Genomic DNA, 23700 nt, shown 5'->3' with positions numbered 1-23700 from the left:
ATTTGCAAATGAAGCAACTGACAAAGGATTAGTCTCCAAAATTTACAAGCAGCTCATGCAGATCAATATCAAAAAACAAACAACCCAATCCAAAAATGGGCAGAAGACCTAAATAGACATTTCTCCAAAGAAGATATACAGATTGCCAACAAACACATGAAAGAATGCTCAACATCATTAATCATTAGAGAAATGCAAATCAAAACTACAATGAGATATCATCTCACACCGGTCAGAATGGCCATCATCAAAAAATCTACAAACAATAAATGCTGGAGAGGGTGTGGAGAAAAGGGAATCCTCTTGCACTGTTGGTGGGAATGTAAATTGATACAGTCACTGTGGAGAACAGTATGGAGGTTACTTAAAAAACTAAAAATAGAACTACCGTAAGACCCAGCAGTCCCACTACTGGGCATTTACCCTGAGAAAACCATAATTCAAAAAGAGTCATGTACCACAATATTCACTGCAGCTCTATTTACAATAGCCAGGACATGGAAGCAACCTAAGTGTCCATCAACAGGTGAATGGATAAAGATGATGTGGCACATATATACAATGGAATATTACTCAGCCATAGAAAGAAACGAAATTGAGTTAGTTGTAGTGAGGTGGATGGACCTAGAGTCTGTCATACAGAGTGAAGTAAGTCAGAAAGAGAAAAACAAATACTGTATGCTAACACATATATATGGAATCTAAAAAAAAAAAAAAGGTCATGAAGAACCTAGGGGCAAGACGGGAATAAAGACACAGACCTACTAGAGAATGGACTTGAGGATACGGGGAGGGGGAAGGGTAAGCTGGGACAAAGTGAGAGAGTGGCATGGACATATATACACTAGCAAATGTAAAATAGATAGCTAGTGGGAAGCAGCCGCATAGCAAGGGTGATCAGCTCGGTCCTTTGTGACCAGCTAGAAAGATGGGATAGGGAGGGTGGGAGGGAGGGAGACGCAAGAGGGAAGAGATATGGGGACATACGTATATGTATAACTGATTCCCTTTGTTATAAAGCAGAAACTAACACACCATTGTAAAGCAATTATACTCCAATAAAGATGTTAAAAAAAAAACCCCAAAAAACCTAGAGTAAGATCCCAAGTATCTAAGGCAGTGGAAATAGTTGCCTGACAGTGGTTGCAAGACTGTCTATATGAAATGGAAAGGAAGATAAGCAACTTGAGAAGTCTCTTGCTATAAAATCAGAAATGAAAAGGCAGTTAGATGAAAATTCTAGTTCATTAATTTATAAAGTCACACACTACTACAGGAGTTTAGAGATCACCTAATCCAGTACATCTATTAACTGAGGCCTGTTCTGCGCAGGAAATAAGCGTCCTGGCATATGTATGTTTCAGAAAGTATCTGGTGATAATTCTTCCTTGTATACTTATCATTTGGAGATTGTAAAGCATGATTGGTCCTTATAACAGTGACATTCAGGCAGTCACAGTTTTTAATTGTTCCTAGGTTGAAAGGGAGGATTATTTTTATTTATTTTTTTGCGGTACGCGGACCTCTCACTGTTGTGGCCTCTCCCGTTGCGGAGCACAGGCTCCGGACGCGCAGGCTCAGCGGCCAGGGCTCACGGGCCCAGCCACTCCATGGCATGTGGGATCTTTCCGGACCGGGGCACGAACCCGTGTCCCCTGCATCGGCAGGCGGACTCTCAACCACTGCGCCACCAGGGAAGCCCTGGAGGATTATTTTAAAAGATGAAAGAGAGCATTCTTCGTTTTATAAAGATTAGCATTAACTACTGTTTCTCAAAACTTCCTACACAGTAAAATTCTTTATTCTTATTTTTCTCTAGTATTTCCCTACTTTTTATCCTAATCTTCTTTTACAATGTAATTTTTACAGTGCTGCTCGAATGTTTCCCAAGTTCTTTAGTAGTAAGCAGATGAAAAACAATTTAATTTTAAAAATTAAGAAATAATACGTATTTAAATAAATAGCACATTTGGCATTCTAATAAAGAGTTAGCCGTTTGGGGATTAATTCCAGGCCATTTCTATTATTTTCAGATTAGTTTTCAACTGTTATTTTGTTAACTATAGTCAATGAAGATTTTGTTATTCATGTATTTATAGGGCTGGTTAGCCATGAATATTTTATGAATGAAGACATGTTTAGCACCATCTAATGGCAGTCAAGTAAAAAGAAAAACTTTTTTCCAATTTAGAACTTATTTGCATAATTCAAATTAAGCTGTACAGCTAGAGTTGCTTCTATATGAAACTGAACTTGTACATTCCCTAATGCACCAAACAGGCAACTAGAAATCCATCCCCAGGCAAGTGGTATGAGTGGGAATGAAGCAGAATGGATATTTTAGAATGAAGCCAAAGGATTTCTGCTTTCTCTATGAGGGCAAAGATGAGAAAATATCTGTGTAATAGAATGCATTAATTTTATGTGAAGAGTTATTTTAATTATAGAAGCTCCTGCATCAAGACTCCATTCTCCACACCCCAGTAAATTTCCTGACAAAATACACCTTGACTATTACATTAACATATTTAATTCGTGTTGTTTTACAGCAGTTCTTTATAAATCTTTGGCCAATTTAATACACTGATCTGTAAGGCGCCTTTGATCTCTGATAGATTTGTTTTAAAGCTGAGTCATATCTTTGTGTATTCTGTTGGAATTTTCCATTGAATGAGAGATGAACAATGTGGCTGATGTCAGAGACAAGTAACTCTTAGCCCAGGCTGTACCTGTTTCTTGCATATGGCTCCTAGCAGGATTTGAAAAAATTGTTGACTGTCACATCCTTAGCATCGGGATCAATGGATTTGGTTGTGTGATGCATCTGAAGGAGAGTTTAGTGAGTGATAACACCAGATTCTAGTACCTTTTCATCCTCATCTCAGTGTTTTGGTTTGATACTTCCTTCTACAATACAAGGAAGGGGCACTAGGCAGACTGTAAAAGCTAAATTCTAGCAGATATTTTTTAAAGTCAACGAGAAAGAGAGATACTGGTTGTGACACTTTAAAAAGCTTTGGGAAAATGCCTGTCTTCTACTACAGTATCCTCTATTTTTTTGAACGTTTATCGATATCTATCACTTGGCTTTAGAAGCCCTATGTGCTCTTTACAACATTGTCCATCAGCTAACTTATAATTCATCCTTCACAATCCAGCTCAGTCATCACAGCTTCTCTGAACTTTCACATATGCTGCTCTGCCCTCACTTTAACAGTTAGTCTTTTTTTTTTTTTGCTATTTAACATCTGTGAATTACATATCCTTCTTTAGGTATGTCATTTGTAGTGTTTTGTATTCATTTGGCCCATCTACTGTAGAACAAATTCTATATGAGATGACTATTATGTCTTTCTTATCTTTATTTCTCAGAAAAGAAGGTATATTTTGGTGAAAGAAAAGGTAAATTAATGGAACTAAGTTATGTTTAAATTATTGTCTATTTAATTTTCTCTATGTTTACAAGTTAAAATATTTTAAAGTAAGTTGTTGTTTTCATATTCTTTTATTCCTGCTAAAAGTTATCTCATGTTAATTGGTTTGGGGTTTTTTAACTTAATGTAATATTTGATTGACCTTTCTCAACCAGTGGATCAATATCTATTTCTAAAGGGGAAAAAATGTTTACCCCTATAATTGAAGGTTAAAAGGAAAAAATGTCTGACCTAAAAGCTATTCTAAATTTTTGAAGGATTCTTACGAGAGGACCATAGTCATCTATACATGAAGTATAGATTTAGAAAATATAAGCATACTTTCAAGCAAGAGAGATTCAGGATATGCCACAAGGAAAATTTTTCAACATAAAGGTGATTCACCAGTTGAACAAATAAGTGGATAAATATATCAATCTTTAGAAAAATATAGAAGTAGCACTAAAAAGATAGAGATCTATGGTCACTGTCACATGTCACTGTTCTAGCAGTCTTATCAATGCAATAAGAAATAGGAATTATAAAACTTGGACTTAAAATGATCAAATAATCATTATTTTCCAATAATATTATCTCCTATAAAATCCAAGACAATCTGTTAAAAATATGTAACTAGTAGAACAGTCTACAAGTGACTGGATCTATATATAAATCAGTTGCTTTACTGTTCCCGCAAAAACACTTATAAAATTAATAGAAACTTCTGCTTCAAATTTGGAGGTAGATGAGTGAGAAGGACTTTCACTACCATGGTAACAACAAGAACAATCTAGGCTAAATAAATATCATATTTTTCTGTGAGGCTATCAAAGAGCAGGTAATGCAGAAAAGCCTGGGCAAACTGAATTTTAGTAAGAAACAAGTGTTTCATAGTTGAAGGGAGAGCTGTGGAACTTTCTATATCTGAGGGTGGGTACTTGGTCCCAGAGATATAAGCCTGATATATATATATATATATATATATATATATATATATATATATATATATATATATATATATAGGGAAAATCTTCAGAGTCAAGAAGAAATCAGCTGCCAACTGTCAGTGTGCTCTAGTGACATGACATGAGATCTAGAAGAAGTCCAAATGCCAAAACAAGTAGCTCAGTTCCCAAATCCTATTATGCTCTCCACTCATATTTTGCCAAGAAAGTATCTGCTGAAGAGAGCCTAGAAATGGACTCCTACACATTCTTCCAGTGATTGGTTCCAGAGATATGAAAGGATTGAATCCAAATTTGAACCGAAAAATCTACAATCTCCTGCCAGTTTAAATATGAATAAAATCAAAACAATGACATCATCAGTCATTGGGAGTTGGGATAATCACAAGTGAACTCAATGTAATTAGAGCCCAGTTTCAGTTCAACACACTCAATAGAGGCATATTTCCAGGTGACCAAATTATTAAAATTAGAATGAAAATAGTATAGCAAATATTATAAATATTTTAAAGAATTTAAAGGTAAAAATACACGTAGTAGATAAAGAGAATACAGCATTTTAGAAGAGAAATGATTGCTCTAAAAGGAATAAAATAAAAGAAGTTCAAAATCTTTACTGGATGAGCTTAACAGCAGATGGACGGTGCAAAACAAAAGATGAATGAATTTGAACATAGATAGTTATAAAATAACCACATGAAAGCAAAGAGTGAAAAGATTGAAAGAAAAACAGGATGAGTAACCTGTGAGATAATTTCAAGAGTTTTAACTTACACGGAGACAGGGTTCCAGGAAGAAGGAAAAGAGAAAATAGGCGGAAAAAATATTTGAGGAAACAACTGCTGATATCAATCTTCAGATTTTGTGATAAAACAGCAGCCTATGGATCAGAGAAGCTCAGTGACTTTCAAACAGGATAAATACAATGAAAATCACATCTTAGACATATTATAGTAAAAATTACTGAAACAAAAATAAAGAAAAAGAAAGAAACTTAAACCATCTAGGAGAAAAAAAGATGTTACATACAGGGAAATGATGAAAAGAATGATGTCTGACACTTCATCTGAAATAATGGAGGCCAGAAGATAATGGAATATCTTTAAAAACTTAAAAAAAAAAAAAGTCAACCTGAATTCTGTGTTCAGTGAAAACATTCAAAAATGAAGTTGAAAGACATTTTCAGATAAACAAAAACTGAGTAAATATATTGTGAATAGTTCTGAAATTCTGTAAATGCTAAAGAATTTTTTTCAGGCTAAAGGAAAATAATACCAGGTACGAATAAAGATCTGATGAAGGAATGGAGGGAAATGGAAACAAAAACTATGTGAATAAATAGAAAATATTTTTTCCTAATTTTTTTTTTTTTTTTTTTTTTTTTTTTTTTTGCGGTACGCGGGCCTCTCACTGTTGTGGCCTCTCCCATTTGCGGAGCACAGGCTCCGGACGCGCAGGCTCAGTGGCCATGGCTCACGGGCCCAGCCGCTCCGCGGCATGTGGGATCTTCCCGAAACGGGGCACGAACCCGCGTCTCCTGCATCGGCAGGCGGACTCTCAAGCACTGCGCCACCAGGGAAGCCCTTTTCCTAATTTTTTAAAAAGACATTTGACTGGCAAAACCCAAAATATAAATATATTCTGTAGCTTACAACCTATATAAAAGTAAAATTTATGGCAAAAATAGCACAAATGATTGGAAGTAGGCTGCCACAGGAATCTTATATCTGAAGTGGTATAATATCGATTTCTGGTAGAATATTGTAAGTTAAGAATGCATATGATGGTCCATAGAGTAACCATTTTAGGAAGTTTAGGTAAAGAAATGAGAAAGAAATAAAATGGAATATTTAAATAACTCTACTAATCCAAAACAAGTTAGGATAGGTACAGTTAAAGGACAAAGAACAAATGCAAAAAAAAAAAAAGAAGAAAAGGAATGAAAACAAATAGTAAGATGGTAAACTTAATTCAACCATGTCGATAATTACATTGAATAAAAATATATAAACAGGGGCTTCCCTGGTGGCGCAGTGGTTGGGAGTCTGCCTGCCGATGCAGGGGGCGCGGGTTTGTGCCCCGGTCCGGGAAGATCCCACATGCCTTGGAGCGGCTCGGCCCGTGAGCCATGGCCGCTGAGCCTGCGCGTCCAGAGCCTGTGCTCCGCAACGGGAGAGGCCACAGCAGTGAGAGGCCCGCATACTGCAAAAAAAAAAAAAAAAAAAAAAGTAAAAGGATGGAAAACATAAATCATGGAACACTTTTCGTAACAAAATGGCAGTGGCAATATTTATATCAAAGTAATCTTCAAGACCAGTAGTATTACTGGCAATAAAGACATTTCACATTGACAAACAGTCAATTCTTCAAGAAGAAAATATCCTAAATGTATTAGTATGTAATAGTAGAGTTTCAAAATATATGAAATAAAATTTATAAACTAGGGAGAAAATAGGCAAATTCACTACCATATGTGAAGATTTTTAAATGACTTTTTTAGTAATTAATAAAAGAAGTATCTAAAGGATCTGTAAGAATGTAGAAAAAAGCAAGCAACACTACCAGTGAACTTAAATGGTATTTATTGAACACTATATCCCAGCCTGGGAAACACCCATTCTTTTCAAATGTACTTGGAAAGTATATACTGGACCATAAAGAAGTCTCAATAAATTTCAAAGGATTGAAGTCATAGTGCTTATTCTCTGACTACATGGAATTAAATTAAAAATCAATATGTGAATGATATCTCATTTCTAAATGACACCTCATTTAGAAAATTTCTAAATATTTAAAATTAACTCATTTTTAAATAACGTGTAAATCAAAAAAGAAATGATAAGGGAATTTTTTTAGTTGAAATTTTAAAAGTTTAAAAATGAAACTACAGCATTATCAGCTTTTAAGATGCAGGTAAAGTGTTTAGGAGTTAATGTTTAGGTTAAATGATTATCTTAGAAGAAAAAGATCCAATGTTTCTTATTAAAAGAGCTATCAAAAGAATAAATTAAACTCCAAATAATAAGATATAGAAAATAATTAAGATCAGGTATCGATGAAATGGAAACAGATATCAAGGCCCAGTGTTGGCTTTCAAGAACAATGGGCAGGGCTTCCCTGGTGGTGCAGTGGTTAAGAATCCACCTGCCAATGCAGGGGACACGGGTTCGAGCCCTGGTCTGGGAAGATCCCACATGCCACGGAGGAACTAAGCCTGTGTGCCACAACTACTGAGCCTGCGCTCTAGAGCCCACGAGCCACAACTACTGAGCCCGCATGCCACAACTACTGAAAACCTGCACACCTACAGCCCATGCTCCACAACAAGAGAAGCCACCAGAATGAGAAGCCCATGTGAGGAAGAGTAGCCCCCACTTGCTGCAACTAGAGAAAGCCTGCACACAGCAACAAAGACCCAACGCAGCCCAAAATAAATAAATAAAATAGATAAATTTATTAAAAAAAAAAAAGAATGGGTAGTGGAGGGTAGATTTTGAATTAATTTTAAAAAATCAATCAGTGTGATTCACCACATTAATAGAGGGATTGGAGCAAAGTATCATATTTTCTGAATAGATCTGGAAAGGATTTGACAAAATTTAACACCTACTCATAATGAAAACTTTCAGCAAACTAGGAATAGAGGGGGATTTTCCCAGTTAAATAAAGGACCACTTTGAATATCCTACAGCTAATATACTCAATGGTGAAACAATATGTGCTTTGCTTCTAAGATTGGGATCAGCATTCAAATTTTACTAGTGGTCCTAGCCTTTGCAATAAAGCAAAAAAATAAATAAAAGTCACAAATGTCGGAAAGGAAAAGGAAAACGTCTTTATTTGTAGTTGATGTGATTGTGTATGTATATTCAATCTCTAAGTACTAGAACTATTCAATAAATAGAACTCAGAAAGGTAGCACATATAAAATCAATGTAGATAAAATTAATCAAATATACTAATAATAGTTGAAAAAAGTGTAAAAGTAGCATTTCAAAGAGCATCCAAAACATAATACTTAAATTTAACAAAATAAGTGAAAAGATTCTACACCCAAAATTGTAAAATGACTTAGGAAAATTAAATATAAATAAATGAGAAGACCTATCATGATTGTGGTTGATAAACAAAAGGTTGTTAAAATAGTCCTTCCCCTCAAGTCAATCTATAGGCTTAATGTAATTTCAATCAAAATTACAGCAAGCTTTTTTTTTTTTTTTTTTGTGGTATGCGGGCCTCTCACTGTTGTGGCCTCTCCTGTTGCAGAGCACAGGCTCTGGACGTGCAGGCTCAGCGGCCATGGCTCACGGGCCCAACCGCTCCGCGGCATGTGGGATCTTCCCGGACTGGGGCACGAACCTGTGTCCCCTGCATCGGCAGGCAGACTCTCAACCACTGTGCCACCAGGGAAGCCCCAGCAAGCTTTTTTAAAGAAATTCTCAAGTTGATTCTACAAGTTGAAAGGAAATTCAAAAGGTCTAGAATATTTGAAAACAAGATTGAATATAGTCTGATGAATTTGTCAGACTTACGCTATCTGACTTCATGACTTAAAATAAGGCCACAAAAATCAAGACATTGTATTATTTGTGAAGTACTGACAAATAGATTAGAAATAGACCCAAATTTCCATTGTCAATTAAATTTGGTGAAGTTAAGGCAATTCAATGAGGAAAGCACAATCTTTTCACCAATGATATTGCATAATCTGGAGTGATATGGAAAAAATGAAGCTGGATCCCTACCTCACATCATACATACAAATTAATCTGAGATGGAGTCAAAGTCCTAAAAATAAAAGCTAAAATTATAAAGCTTTTAGGGGAAAAATGAGAGAATATCTTGGTGACCTTGGTGTTGGTAAAGACTTCTTAGGATATAAAAAGCACTATCCATTCAAAAATGATAAATTCAACTTCTTCAAAAGATGTTAAGAATATGAAAAGACAAGCCACAGAATGAGTCATAGGCTACGTATATGTTTTAGTAAGAAAATACCAAGCAATTTTCTGCAATGGTTGTTCCATCTTACATTTACATACAGCAGAATTTAGTGTTTTTAATTTTAGCCATTCTAGTGAGTATAACATGGTATCTCATTGTAGTTTTAATTTGCACTTCCCTGATGATTGATGAAACTGAGCATCTTCCTTGTGAACCTTATTATTCATATATCAGGGTTTGTTGGTCATGACTGTTTAAACTTTTTAATTTTTTAAATTCTTTTATACAATTTTAAAGGTTACATTCCATTTACGGTTATTACAAAATATTGGCTATAGTCCCCGTGTTGTACAGTGTATCTTTGTAACCTATTCTATACCCAATAGTTTGTACCCCCACTTTCCACCAGTATATAGCTCCTCTCCCCTCTCTCCACTGGTAACCACTAGTTGGTTCTCTGTATCTGTGAGTCTGCTGCTTTTTTGTTACATTTACTAGTTTTTTGTATTTTTTAGATTCTACATACAAGTGATATCATACAATATTTGTCTTTCTCTGACTTATTTCACTTAGCACAATGCCCTCCAAGACCATCCATGTTGCTGCAAATAGCAAAATCCCATTCTTTTTAATGGCTGAGTAGTATTCCATTGTATATATACCACATCTTCTTTAGCCATTCATCTGTCGATGGACATTTATGTTACTTCAGTATCTTGGCAATTGTAAACAATGCTGCTTTGAACATTGGGGTGCTTGTATCTTTTTGAATTAGTGTTTTTATTTACGTATTTATTTATTTATTTTTGGATATATACCCAGGAGTGGAATTGCTGGGTCATATGGTAGTTCTATTTTTAGTACTTTGAGAAACCTCCATCCTGTTTTCCACAGTGGTTGCACCAATTTACACTCCCACCAACAGTGTACAAGAGTTCCCTTTTCTCCACATCCTGGCCAGCATTTGTTATTTGTGTTCTTTTTGATGATAGCCATTCTGACAGGTGTGAGGTGATATCTCATTGTGGTTTTGATTTGCATTTCCCTGATGATTAAGCTATGTTGAGCATCTTTTCATTTGCCTCTTGGCCAGTTTCATTTCCTCTTTGAAAAAAATGTATTGAGTTGTAGGATTTCTTCTTTATATATTCTACACATCCATGTCAGTTATGAGAATTTGAAATTCTGCTTCAATTTTTTTTTATATATCTGTAATTGCTTTTTAGCAGCTCTTATATTCATGCTGGGGAGCTGTGTTATAGTTTCCTATAATTATAGTTTCTGTGCTTGGATTTTGGAGGGAAGAATTTTCTTCAGCTAAAATGTTTTGGTTCTCAATTTCATTTTGTTCTTACGGTAGCTGTATAAGGATGTAATATGATAATTTCCAGTCATTTTGAAACGTCTTATCTTTTGCTGAATATGCAGTACCCATGGTGTATCAGTTAGGATGAAGGTTTGGGGTAGGTTTTTTGGTTCAAGAGAGACACATCCTGTTGTTTTTTGTGAATGGTGATAGAGGGTGTGCTCTGTGTTGATTTGTGTGTTTTCTGATTTTATGATTCTCTTTTGTTAATTCAGAACTCTTAATTTCCTGTTTGCTTCCTTCTCTGATGCTAAGAGATATGGCTCCTTGTAGTGCTTTCCCTTTCTTCTGGAAGCAGTGCCTTCCACAGACTGCTCTTTCTTTTCCTGGGCCCTTTCAGGCCTCTTGCTTTGAATATCTCAGGAGCCAATATTTTGTTCTCAGTGTTGTTGTTGTTGTTTGTTTGCTTGCTTGCTTGTTTCTTTAACTCAGGGAGGAACTGACTTTCAGGGGGTGATTTTATCTGACTTCTGCCATGGCTGGGTCCTTGCTGCCCTCTGCCCTTTTCTGTTCATTCTTTATTCTACTCTCAACTCCAGTGTGAACTCTGGTGCTGACTCTTCTGGTTTAAAATGTTTATTTCTCTATTTCACATATTGAAGTTTTTAGAATTCTCTGTCTGTTAGTGACTCTATGGCTTGGCCCTAGTGGCCACTCTGTGGCCCTAGTGGCTTGGTTTATGGTGATTATATTTGTTCTCCTTCATGATCAGAATGGTTTTTAGAGAAAAATGTGGAAATATTAGGCTGCTATCATTATCCAATGGGAAGCTGAATCATCTGGACTAAAATTTTAAATGTTATAGTCATGAATATGCTAGAAGAAACTATTAAAGACTACTTTTTATTATTTTGTGAGGAAGGAAGTACTTTCTAATTAAAGCACAAATTCTAGAAGAAATTAAGAAAAAATGTTTTAAAATTTTGAGTCGTTTTATTTTAGCCTATAGAATAATGAAAAACAACAACATAAGGTTAAAAGGCACACAGACAACTGGGAGAACGTATTTGAAACATCTATCTAGACAAAGATTCAATGAGGTATCACCTCACACTGGTCAGAATGGCCATCATCAAAAATGTCTACAAATAATAAATGCTGGAGAAAGTGTGGAGAAAAAGGAACCCTCCTACACTGTTGGTGGGAATGTAAATTGGTGTAGTAACTGTGGAGAACAGTATGGGGGTTCCTTAAAAAACTAAAACTAGAGCTACCATATGATCCTGCAATCCCACTCCTGGACATATATCCAGAGAGAAACATAATTAGAAAAGATACATGCAACCTGATGTTTGTCGCACTATTTAAAATAGCCAAGACGTGGAAGCAACCTAAATATCTGTTGACGGATGAATGGATAAAGAAGATGTGGTATATATATACAGTGGAATATTACTCAGCTTTAAAAAAAAAAAAAAGAATGAAATAATGCCATTTGCATCAATATGGATGGACCTGGAGATTATCATACTAAGTGAAGTAAGTCAGACACAGAAAGACAAATACCATATGATATCACTTATATGTGGAATCTAAAAATAGGATACAAATGAACTTATTTACAAAACAGAAATAGAATCACAGACATAGAAAACAAAGCTATGGTTACCAAGGGGAGCAGGGGAGGAATAAATTACAAGGTTTTTTTAAAAAAAGGATCAACATCTAATCCTTCAAAAATTTATTGAGGGCTTAGAATGAAGCAGGCACTGTTCTAGAGTTATATTTTAACGGATGGAGATATGAGGTAAATGAAATAAATGATGAAAGTGTAGTACGGGCTGGAGATGGTGAGTGATATGCAGAAAGGCAAAGCAGACGGGTGATTATAATTGTTAATAAACCAGTCTTAATGGGTCTCTCAGAGAAGTTGAATTTGAGAAAAGGCCTATTAAAAAAATGAGATACCAAACCATGCAGATACCTGGGAAAGATATTTCCAGGCAGAGGGAAGAACAATTACTGAGGTAGCCAGAGTGGAGAAAGGGAGGGGAAACATAATTGGAAATGGGAGACATAGTGAAGGCTGGATTATTTAAGATGTTGTAGGCTATTATGATGACTTTGGCTTTTACTTGATGTGAGACAAGAAGCCTTTGGTGGTCACCAGGTTGAGGAAAGACGTGACCAGAATTGTCCTTTGATGGGATGACTGTTATTTTAGAATAGACTATAGTGTGTGTGTGTGTGTGTGTGTGTGTGTGTGTGTTGTGTGTTGGGGGGGGCATGGCACAAGGATGGAAAAAGGGAGGTCAAAAATTAAGGGGAGATAATTACAATAATCCAGGAGACGGAGAATGGTGACTCATAACATATGATGACCCACAATATTTAAAGAACTGAAATAAGGGCTTCCCTGGTGGCGCGGTGGTTGAGAGTCCGCCTGCCGATGCAGGGGACGTGGGTTCATGCCCCGGTCCAGGAGGATCCCACGTGCCGCAGAGCAGCTGGGCCCGTGAGCCATGGCCACTGAGCCTGCGCGTCTGTAGCCTGTGCTCCGCAACGGTAGAGGCCACAGCAGTGAGAGGCCCGCGTACCGCAAAAAAAAAAAAAAAAAAAAGAACTTTGTGTGCACAACTCCCATAAAAATATATGGCTATCTTTATGGCCTACATATATATGAAGTTTTTACTGTCACCAATAATATGAAAAGTGAATTGAAACAAACCTGAATTCTCATTCTTTCATCTCAGATTTTGAAATATCCATTATTGGCCAGAGTATGCATATGTGGTCATTCAAACTCTGAAAAAGTATTGGGTTGGCCAAAAGGTTCCTTCGGTTTTTATGTAAAAATAAAAGACACATTTTCCATTTTTACCAAGAACTTTATTAAACAACGTGTTCACCATTTTGTTCTTCTACCTTCTGCCATTTTTCAGGCAACTTCATAACTCCACCTTCCCAAAAGTTTTTATCTTTTTGAGCAAAGAACTGTTCTAGGTGCCTTTTACAGTCTTCCAGGGAATTGAAATTTTTCCATTAAGAGAATTTTGTAAAGACCAAAATAAATGGAAAGTCAAAGGTGCAATGTCTGGTAAATACAATGTCTGGTGAATCAGAACTTCCCAGCCAAGCTGTAACAGTTTTTGCCTGGTCATCAAAGAAACACGTGGTCTTGCATTATCCTGATGGAAGATTATGCATTTTCTGTTGACTGATTCTGGGCGCTTTTTGTCGAGTGCTGTCTTCAGTTGGTCTAAGTGCGAGCAGTACTTGTTGGAATTAATTGTTTGGTTTTCCAGGAGCTCATAATACAGGACTCCCTTCCAATCCCACCATATACACAACATCCCCTTCTCTGGATGAAGACCACCCTTTGGTGTGGTTGGTGGTGGTTCATTTCACTTGCCCCTTGATCTCTTCTGTTCCACATTACTGTACAGTATCCGCTTTTCATTGCCCATCACAATTTGTTTTAAAAATGGAACATTTTTGTTATGTTTAAGTACAGAATCGCATGGGAAGTATGGTCAAGAAGGTTTTTTTCACTTAACTTATGTGAAACCCAAATATCAAAGTGATTAATATAACCAAGCTGGTACAAATGATTTTCGACGCTTGATTTGGATATTTTGAGTATGTCGGCTATCTCCCGTGTGGTATAACGTTGATTGTTCTCAATTAATATCTCTATTTGATTGCTATCAACTTCAACTGGTCTACCTGACCATGGAGCATCGTCCAGCAAGAAATCTCCAGCATGAAACTTTGCAGACCACTTTTGACATGTTCGCTCAGTCACAGCACCTTCTCCATACACTGCAGAAATCTTTTTTTGCATTTCAGTGGCATTTTTACCTTTCTTTTAATAATAAAGCATAACATGCAGAAAATGTTGCTTTTTTTTCTTCCATCTTCAACATTAAAATGCCTACATAAAAATTCACCAATTTTGATGTCTATTTTTAAATACGCACTGATATGACAGCTGTCACATGCAGTCTAACAAAATTGTTTTGAATGATGTTAAAGACAACTAAGTGCTATTAGAGCCATCTTACGGAAAAAACCAAACGAACTTTTTTGCCAACCCAGTATTTGAATTAATTATTAGTTTTCAAAGACCATACGGCAATATGAGTAAAATTTTTAGAAATTAATCTCTTTGACTGAACATTATCTTAGAGCCTACCAATATGCAAGCAAAACTGTTTGTTGCAATACTACTTTTTTTTTTTTTTTTAAATATTTATTTATTTATTTTTGCTGTGTTGGGTCTTCTTTTAAATGCGTGGGCTTTCTCTAATTGCGGCAAGTGGGGACCAGTCCTCATCGCGGTGCGCGGGCCTCTCACTATCGCGGCCTCTTGTTGCAGAGCACAGGATCCAGATGCGCGGGCTCAGTAATTGTGGCTCACGGGGCTAGTTGCTCCGCAGCATGTGGGATCTTCCCAGACCGGGGCACGAACCCGTGTCCCCTGCATTGGCAGGCAGATTCTCAACCACTGCGCCACCAGGGAAGCCCAATACTACTTTTAATATCAAAAAATTAGAAACCAACTAAATGTTATCTAAGATAAAATTATAAAATAAAGTATGTAAATGTACTTAGTTATTAGAGAATATCACGTATCTTTGTGAACTGAAGTGGAAAAATATCTGCTCTATATTACAAAGTGAAAAACACTTACAGAAGCATTTTTCACAATAGCTGAGATATGGAAACAGCCCAGATGTCCATCAGTGGATGAATGGATAAAGAAAATATACATACATACACAAACATGTACAATGGAATATTATTCAACCGTGAGAAAGAAATCCTACCATTTGCAACAAAATAGATGAACCTGGAGGGCATTATGCTAAGTGAAATGACCCAGATAGAGAAAGATGAATACTGTAGGATCTCACTGATATGTGGTATAAATTTTTAAAGAAAAAATCAAGCTCATACAAACAGGGAGTAGAATAGTGGTTACCAGGGACTGGGGAGATGTTGGTCAAAGACTACAAAGTTGCAGTTATGTAGGATGAAAAAGCCTAGAGAGCTAATGTATAGGCATGATGACTATACTTAATAATACTATAATAATACTGTATGAAAAGGTGCTAAGAGAATAGATATCAGATGCACTTATCACACACAAAAATGAGTACCTATGTGAGGATATATTATGTTAATTAGCTTGACTGTAGTAATCATTTCACTATGTATATGTATAAATCATCGTGTTGAACACCTTAAATATATGCAATTTTATTTTGAAAAATTTAAAAGACCTACAGAATAGTGTGCGTGATGTAATCCAATTTCAGTAAAGAGACAACAGATAAACAATGACATACATGTGTATAAATATTTCTGAGAAAAACTTTGCCAAATTGTTGGTAGTAGTTTATCTGAGGGTGACAGGTAAACCTATAAGGAATTTTCACTTTCAGCTTTTATAGTTTGAATTTTATGTAATTCTGTTATTTCTTCATTTTCAGCAAACCTTTGTATTGAAGTTTAACATACAAACAGAAAAGTGCAAAAATCATAGGTGTACCTGTTGACAGATTTCAAAACCTCAATAGCTTTATGTAACCAGCACGAAATTACTAAATAGAATAGTACTGATCCCCCAGAACCTCTGCATTGTGCCCTGTTCTAAACCCCAACCAGGATTACCACTATCTTGACCTCTAAAACCATAGATTTATTTTGCATGGTTTTACACTTGATGTAAAAGGGATCATGCAATATGTATTCTTTTGTGCCTAGCATTTTTTTATCCAATATTTTGTTTGTGAGATTCATGCCTGTAGTTGCATGTGGCTATATTTTATTCATTCTCATTGCTATATTATACCTCATTTATTTATCCTTTCTGCAGTTGGTGGGTATTTGTGTATGTTCCATTTTAATGGTATAATAAGTATTTCTATATACATACTTGTATATTTTTCTGAAGCTGTGTATTTGTGTGTGTGTGTGTGTGTGTGTGTGTGTGTTTGTGTGTGTGGTGGGATATATAACTTGGAGTGGAATGGCTAGACCAAAAGGTATGCATGTATTTAGGAGATATAAATTAATAAGTACTGCCAAGCAGTTTTTCAGAATGGTGGTACCAATTATACTCCCACTAGTAGTTATGAGCATTCCAGTTGCTCTACGTACTTGAGTATATTTAGTATTTTCTATTTTATTTTAGCCATTCTGGTGGGTGTTTAGTGGTATTGCATTTTATTTTGCATTTCTCTGATGACTAACAGTGCTGAGCATATTTTTCATACATTTATTTGTCATTTGGACATCATCTGTTTGAAGAGCCATTTGCCCCCATTCTTTTAATGAGTCATTCATCTTTTTTTATTGATTTGTAGGAATTATATATATTTTTATTGGATATGTATGTTATCAGAAATATATATTATAAATATCTTCTCCTGTTATGTTAGTTACCTTTTCACTCTCTTATTTGTGCCTTTTCTTAGACAAAAGTTCTTAATCCTAGTACAATTTATAACCATTTCCCTTTCTATTATACTCTTACCTGTATTGTTTAAGAACTCTTTGCCTATTCCATGGGCTTGTCACTGTACTGTTTTTATGATTAAATTTTTAAAGTTGCAAACACATTTACATAAAAGCTAAGTATTTCTATGCGGATCTTGGATTTTCAGATTTTTAAAAAATATGAGGCTATGGATGTATGTCTCTTTTATATATCTCTGTATCCCACTAGCCCAGAAGGGTGGCTGCACAAAGTATATTTTCCTAAAAATATTCCTTGGATGAATGAATAAATTTTTCTATTGAGATAGAAAAATGCTCTTTCGTTTCCCCAAATACTTGAAGCAAAAAATTGAACTTTAGAATATCTCCTGTTTTCTTTGCATCAAAATCTAAATTTTAGCAAGTGAGAAATATTTATTTTTCTGCCCATTTTAGTCAACATGGCTTTTTAACGCAAACCTCTAAAAAGAAAAATGCTTTGGTACTGCTCTGCTCTGCTCCACATGTCTTCTTATTCTTGAGCCCAAGATGAAAGCACATTCATGAGGCACAGGAGAAAATAGGAGTCAAGATCCGTCACACAGTATATATTTAAAGCTTCTTCTCTAACATGGTACCACATGTCTGCTTCCATTTCTTTGCCCGAAACAAGTCACATGGCTGAGCCTAAAGTCAGCGGATGGGGATGTATAAGCATACGATTGACTACATGATTTAAGACATTTGGCTCAAAAGATAGGATTTATCAATGTCTACAACATTAATTGTCAAGAACATGATGTTTCAGTGGAAGTGTGCATTTTTTTATTTCTTTAACTTGCAAAAAAACCCCTCACTCATGTAAGGAAACAATTTGACCATACAACAGCAAATCAAGTTACTTTACTAAATCTTCATTTCTCACAAGAATTACCCCTTGATCTGTGTATTCTATTTTAGTTGGGCTAAATTTTATGTAACATTTCTGTGTTATGGAAGTGTAAAAGCTGGAAACTAAGTGGTGTGTCTGAAAAACACATGCACATGCATATTCTTGAATAACATATGATATTAGTTGATTTTTTTCCCAAGTATAACTTGGCTAAATATTTCTGTAATTCTTATGGTGATTCATAATTTCATTCATCAAATTTCCCTTCAACTGGGGACGAGTAGTTGTATTCCCAGACTGAGCAATTATTATTTTCTTCCCTCATTCAAATCCTGGCTTTTGCTCCCCTGGTTACCACCATGTAGATGCCTCCAGCACCCTGGTAGAGAGTGTTGCTGTCTTCATGTTATGAATTGTAGCTATTTTTATGAAATAACCTTCAGTTGTTTAATTTTAAAGCAATAATCTTAATTATAGTATTTGATACCACATATGAAATTTTTAAATGGTCACAGAAAGGTAAGCCATCTGTAGAAGAGGGCCACTCTGAACCAAAAGGAGAGAAGCTTAAGAGAAGTAGAATTGATAGAAATATGATTTTTCTCTGGTCAGAAGGTACGCCAGATTTGGGCCATGTCTGTGCTTTTGTTGGCAGATGTGTCCTCCTTATATCTGACTGCACCACCCTAATAATTTGTTTCTATGTCTCTCATTTCATTCTCTACCAGATTTTTCTAGTGAGACCTCGATACCCACTGCCTACTCATCCATTCCATCAAAAATTATCACCCAGCAGTTTGGACTCTGCTCGTTCTACTCAATTGAAAAAGATAGTAATTACCAGCTCTGTGAGCTTTTCTTCAGCTCTCATTATTCTGGACCTATAGGAAATGTTTACACAGTTAACTAACTTTGCCTTCTTAAAGTTCTCTCCTACCTATGTTTCCATTTTACAATGTGATCCTGATTGTTCTAACTTTATTATTGGACCGATTCTTTCCTTCTCTTAAGTCTGGGGCATTTTTCCCAGTGGTCCTTGCTCTGTCTCCCAGGGACATGATTTATTGGCAGGTGATTGCCAATTTATTTTTCTAGCTCCATTTTCTCTTCTGAGATTTAGTTTCTCATTTCCAAATGATGGATAGTTTTTTCCTTTACATCATTAATATAAACTCACTGTGCCCCAGATGGAGCTTATATCCTCAACCCCATATTGTCTTCGGTACCTGACCTCTCTAGTTCTGTTAATAATGCTACTTTTCCCTCAGTAATTGATGAAAAGAATTGACCATCTTACCCCCATCATCACCTCATAACCACTTGTTTTAAGCATTCTCTTCTGAAATGTATAGACTCCATTCTTTCAATGCATTTAGTTATGTGTCAGTCCTTAATTAAAATCCTTATCATCTTATTCCCCCAAAGCACAGCGGTATCCCAGCTGGTTCTTCTGTAGTTAAATTATCTACATCCTCCAGACATTCCACGGTTAGTTTTGTTGCCTTCATCTTGACTTTGAGCATCTTCTTCCCTTCCTCCACCCAAATTTTAAAGCCTTCCTTTTGTCTACAGGATAAATTCCAACTTTTTTAGTCCACTTAGTAGGAGAGGTAAGAGTAATAAAGCTAGTATCAGGGGTTCAAGTGAGTTTGGATACTGAAAAGTGATGTGTAGGGACAAACCATCTTATTCTAGGAAGTGAGAGAGGTGCCAGGATGGAGCAGGTACTGAATCTAACAGCAAGAATGTAATATCCTAGAAGGTGGGATAAAGAGAATCAGAGAGTGTGAAGTAATGAAATATCAAAATGAGTAGGACAGGTATGTTTGAAAAGGACCAAAAGCATAAAATCTTTTGCAGAAGCAAAAAGATGCAGAAGCTAAGAAGCCAGGAGAAGTTTGAGTTGCCTCTTTGGAAAGTCTGAAGCCCACCTGCTGGACTTGCCTTTGCTGGTATTAAAATAATTCACTCTAAAGATAGTTATGGCACAATCTTCCTTTCCATCTTTGTCTTCTACTCAAACTTCTCAAGATAGATAGTCTATATATGGCCTGAGATGGGGTCTTGCCTATTTCTTCAGATTCATCTCTTTTTTTTTTTTTTTGTGGTACGTGGGCCTCTCACTGCTTTGGCCTCTCCCGTTGCGGAGCACAGGCTCCGGACGCGCAGGCTCAGCGGCCACGGCTCACGGGCCCGGCCATTGCGCGGCACGTGGGATCTTCCCGGACCCGGGCACGGACCTGTGTCCCCTGCATCGGCAGGCGGACTCTCAACCACTGCGCCACCAGGGAAGCCCCAGATTCATCTCTTAACTGCCTCCTCCACATCCAGCTTTCCTTAATATTTTCCCTGCCTCCAGACCTTTATACAGTTTCTCCCAAAGTCCTTCATATTCTCTGCAAACAAGCTCAAGCATCTTATTCTTTGTGAAACCTTTCTTAACCCCTTTGAATCAAATTATATCTTGTAAACAGGTCTGTATCACTCATCACACCTCACTATAGTTTTTTGTTTTTTTTAATTCTTTTTCACCAACTAGAATTTAATGTCAGGCACTGGCTTGTTTAGTTTTTCTTCTTTATTGTGTATCAGAGTACTCAACAAATGTTAATGTTCTATAGAAAACGTATTTTACAAAATGGCAGTCTGATGCTCACAAAATGATTTCTGACCTCCTGCCTCCACACCTGTGTTAAAACTTCTTCCTTACCACTATTGTACCTTCCACCTCCTTTGTTCACATCCATTTACTAAGTACACCAGGACACCATGTGATTTCTGGGGGTAGAAAGATGAATCAGACATGGTTTCTGATTGCAGGAACCTGTTGTAGTCTGTTGAATCCAGGGTAAATCCCTCAGCTCTGTAGGAACTTTGGTTACCAGCCCAGCATGAAGGCAGCTCTGTCCCCTTCCAACTTACACAATCCTGGTTGACTATATTACTAATCAAATCAATAGCCATTAATTATTCAGTTCTGTGCTCTTGAGCTGTCATTTGGTTCTCACGTATGTTCTTGACCTTATTTGATTCTCCCTGTACGTCGCGTCTGTTAAGACACACACATTTTGTATCTCCAACTAAACTGGACACTCTTGAGAACAAAGATCTTAAACTTCTTTGCAAGTTTCAGTACATTAACAAAATGTCTTACACTGAGCAAGAGCTTGATGGTACGCATTGAGTGGGTGGGATACCCCGTAGAATTGGAGGTTGGGCCAGGTGGTGGTAGTGCGAAGACATCATGGAGAACTATTGCATGCTTCCCCTGCTTCCTGAGCAGGGGTAATTTCTGAGAGACAGGAGCACTGCGTGTCATGGGCAGTGCTGGTAGGTGATCTGAAGGGTGAGTGGAGCCCCTGGAATTCTGAAGGCTGCAGACCATTTGATTACGGGATGGCATCCCAGAAAATTGGCTCTGTGGACCACTTCATAGCAGATTTTTCTCATTTTTAGCTTCTACTACTGGACAAGTTCTTTAAACTTCATAAGTATTTTAAACAAAGCTCCTTGTGTTTCTTTCACTCATGTCAAAAACCCATTTATTTTTATGACTCTGATAATATTACCGCATTGAACCCCTGGTGTCCAATTTTGGGTTGACAACATATCTTTTTATGTTGATGAGTTTTGCATATATTTAAACTTCATTATATATTGATTAGCGGGAGTGCAGGCTTGAGTTTCCAAGTATGGGTTGGCATTCCTAATGGCATACAGTTAAAACCAAATGGCTGGGACCATCCCAGTGCATTGCTGTGTATAATTCCTTGACTGTACTCACTACATCATAAATAATAATGAAAGTAAATGTACGTTTATCAGAAAGAATCAACAAAACCCAGCACTGATTCGCTGATTGCACTTGTCTCCCCAGGCATTAAGGCCAGCTTTCGAACGAGGGTGCCTGAAGGTTTGATTGTCTTTGCGGCATCACCTGGCAATCAGGAAGAGTACTTCGCGATTCAGTTGAAGAATGGACGCCCTTATTTTCTTTTTGATCCTCAGGTAAATGAGTAATCATAAGAGCTGATATTTTTGAGAGTTTACCAGGTACCAAGTGCCTATGTTTTCACAATGAATCCTCACCAAAACCTTAGAGGTGAGTACTCATTATTTCCACTTTACCAATGAGGAAAAAGAAACGTACAAAAGTGATTTGACTTGCCCACAGCTAAAATAGCAGAGCTTCAAACTCACATAGTCTGACTGAGAATCTACATGCTTAACAACCATATGCTACCTTATAAGGAGGATTAAAGCTTTTAAATGCATTTGAATAGATCCGGTTTTATTTTCCTTGAGAGCAAAATTGTGTCTTTATCTCCCTTCCTCCTCTTTTCCTTCCTTCCTCTTCCCTCCCTCCCTCCCTCCATCTCTCTCTCTTTTCCTCTCTCTCTCTTTCTTTCTTTTTCTTTCTTCACCAGCAAATATTTAAGCATCTGTCAAGTGCTATCAGGCTGGCTATTGCAGACTACACTAGTTTTAAAGTTAAATATGACCATGCCCCTATGAAACAATCTAGGTAGTATACAGTTAAAAAAAAAAAAAAAATTCACGACTGTTACGAAAGACAAGTATGATGCTGTGTATTATGAGAGCATAAAGTAAAGAGTCTTTCTTTTAAGTTGTCTCCTCTGCAAATGTGATATTTCACTGAGATGCAAAACAATGAGGAAAAGTTGATCAGGACAAGAGCATGTGTCTATACAAGAGGACATGTGTGTGAGTTGGGGCAGGCCAGAGGACGTACTGATGGGAGATGAGGGTAGGATCTGTAATAAAATTTCCAGGCAGAGCAAACAGCAAATATGTAGTGTCTGAGTTAGACAAGAACATGGTATATTCAATACATTGAGATGAGTCTAATATGGCTGTAGCGTAGAGAACAAAGAGAACAGTGGTAGGTTGAAAAGTTGGGACCCGGGAAGGACCTGGGAAGGATTTGAGAGGATTTAAATTTTTCCTGAGGGCAATGGGAAACTATTGCATAGTTGTCTTCACTTTAGTTAAAGGAAGTTTCGTAAACATTTGCCTTTAAGCACTGTGTTGGACCTGTGAGTAACTGAAATATAAGACTAAGTCAAAGATTTTTCTCAGGTTTTCAACTTAAAACTGCTGATCTAAGACATAAATTATGCTTGCCAAATAAATGTTTAATGTTATATTTATTAAAGGAGGCACAACTTTTCCCCTCTGTATCTAAGGGATCATGGGCCAAGAGCTTCCTACATCCTGGAGACCCACTCACCTTTGAGAGGAAAGTCAGGGCCTGCTGGACCAAGTGTGTCTGAGCATCACCCAGGATCCCTGCCGAAGCCCTCAAGAGGCAGACTGAGTCGTTCCTGTGTTAGGAAGTGGTAGAGCCATGGATTGGCTACTGGCAAGACCAGGGAAAGAAAGGTTTATTCCTGGTATTTTGACAGCGACCTGATAACCCCCTGGCCTGACCACTATAGGTCCTCAGGCACAAGGACCCCTGGGTGTCCCCTAGAATTGCAGCTTCTTAAGGGATGCCAAGAGGTGGGCAATGAGTAAGCAAAAAGAAATAGCATCACACCTAAGCAGATCCAGCATCCAGAGAGAAAGGGCTAAGAAGCAGCTGTTTCCAAAGGCAAGGCAGATGGCATCGGGCAAACAAAGACAGCACACTGACGTTGATTCAGTTACGGAACTGAAAATATTATTTTTCGTTTG

At 36.9% G+C, this 23700-nt stretch overlaps 1 protein-coding gene across 1 annotated transcript in view; it reads left to right on the top strand.

The window, feature by feature from the left end:
- Window positions 1–23700, top strand: part of USH2A (usherin) — a 773469-nt gene that overhangs the window by 261122 nt on the left and 488647 nt on the right. The window contains exon 21 of the mRNA XM_007466317.1: window positions 21881–22011. Within this exon, the coding sequence (XP_007466379.1) occupies window positions 21881–22011 (131 nt within the window). The remainder of the gene's footprint in view (window positions 1–21880; window positions 22012–23700) is intronic.

Source organism: Lipotes vexillifer, unplaced genomic scaffold, assembly GCF_000442215.2.
Source record: "Lipotes vexillifer unplaced genomic scaffold, Lipotes_vexillifer_v1.1 scaffold139, whole genome shotgun sequence".
Taxonomy (NCBI): Eukaryota; Metazoa; Chordata; class Mammalia; order Artiodactyla; family Lipotidae; genus Lipotes; species Lipotes vexillifer.
The sequence above is the reverse complement of the archived record's forward strand: the minus strand, read 5'-3'. Positions and strand labels throughout refer to the sequence as shown.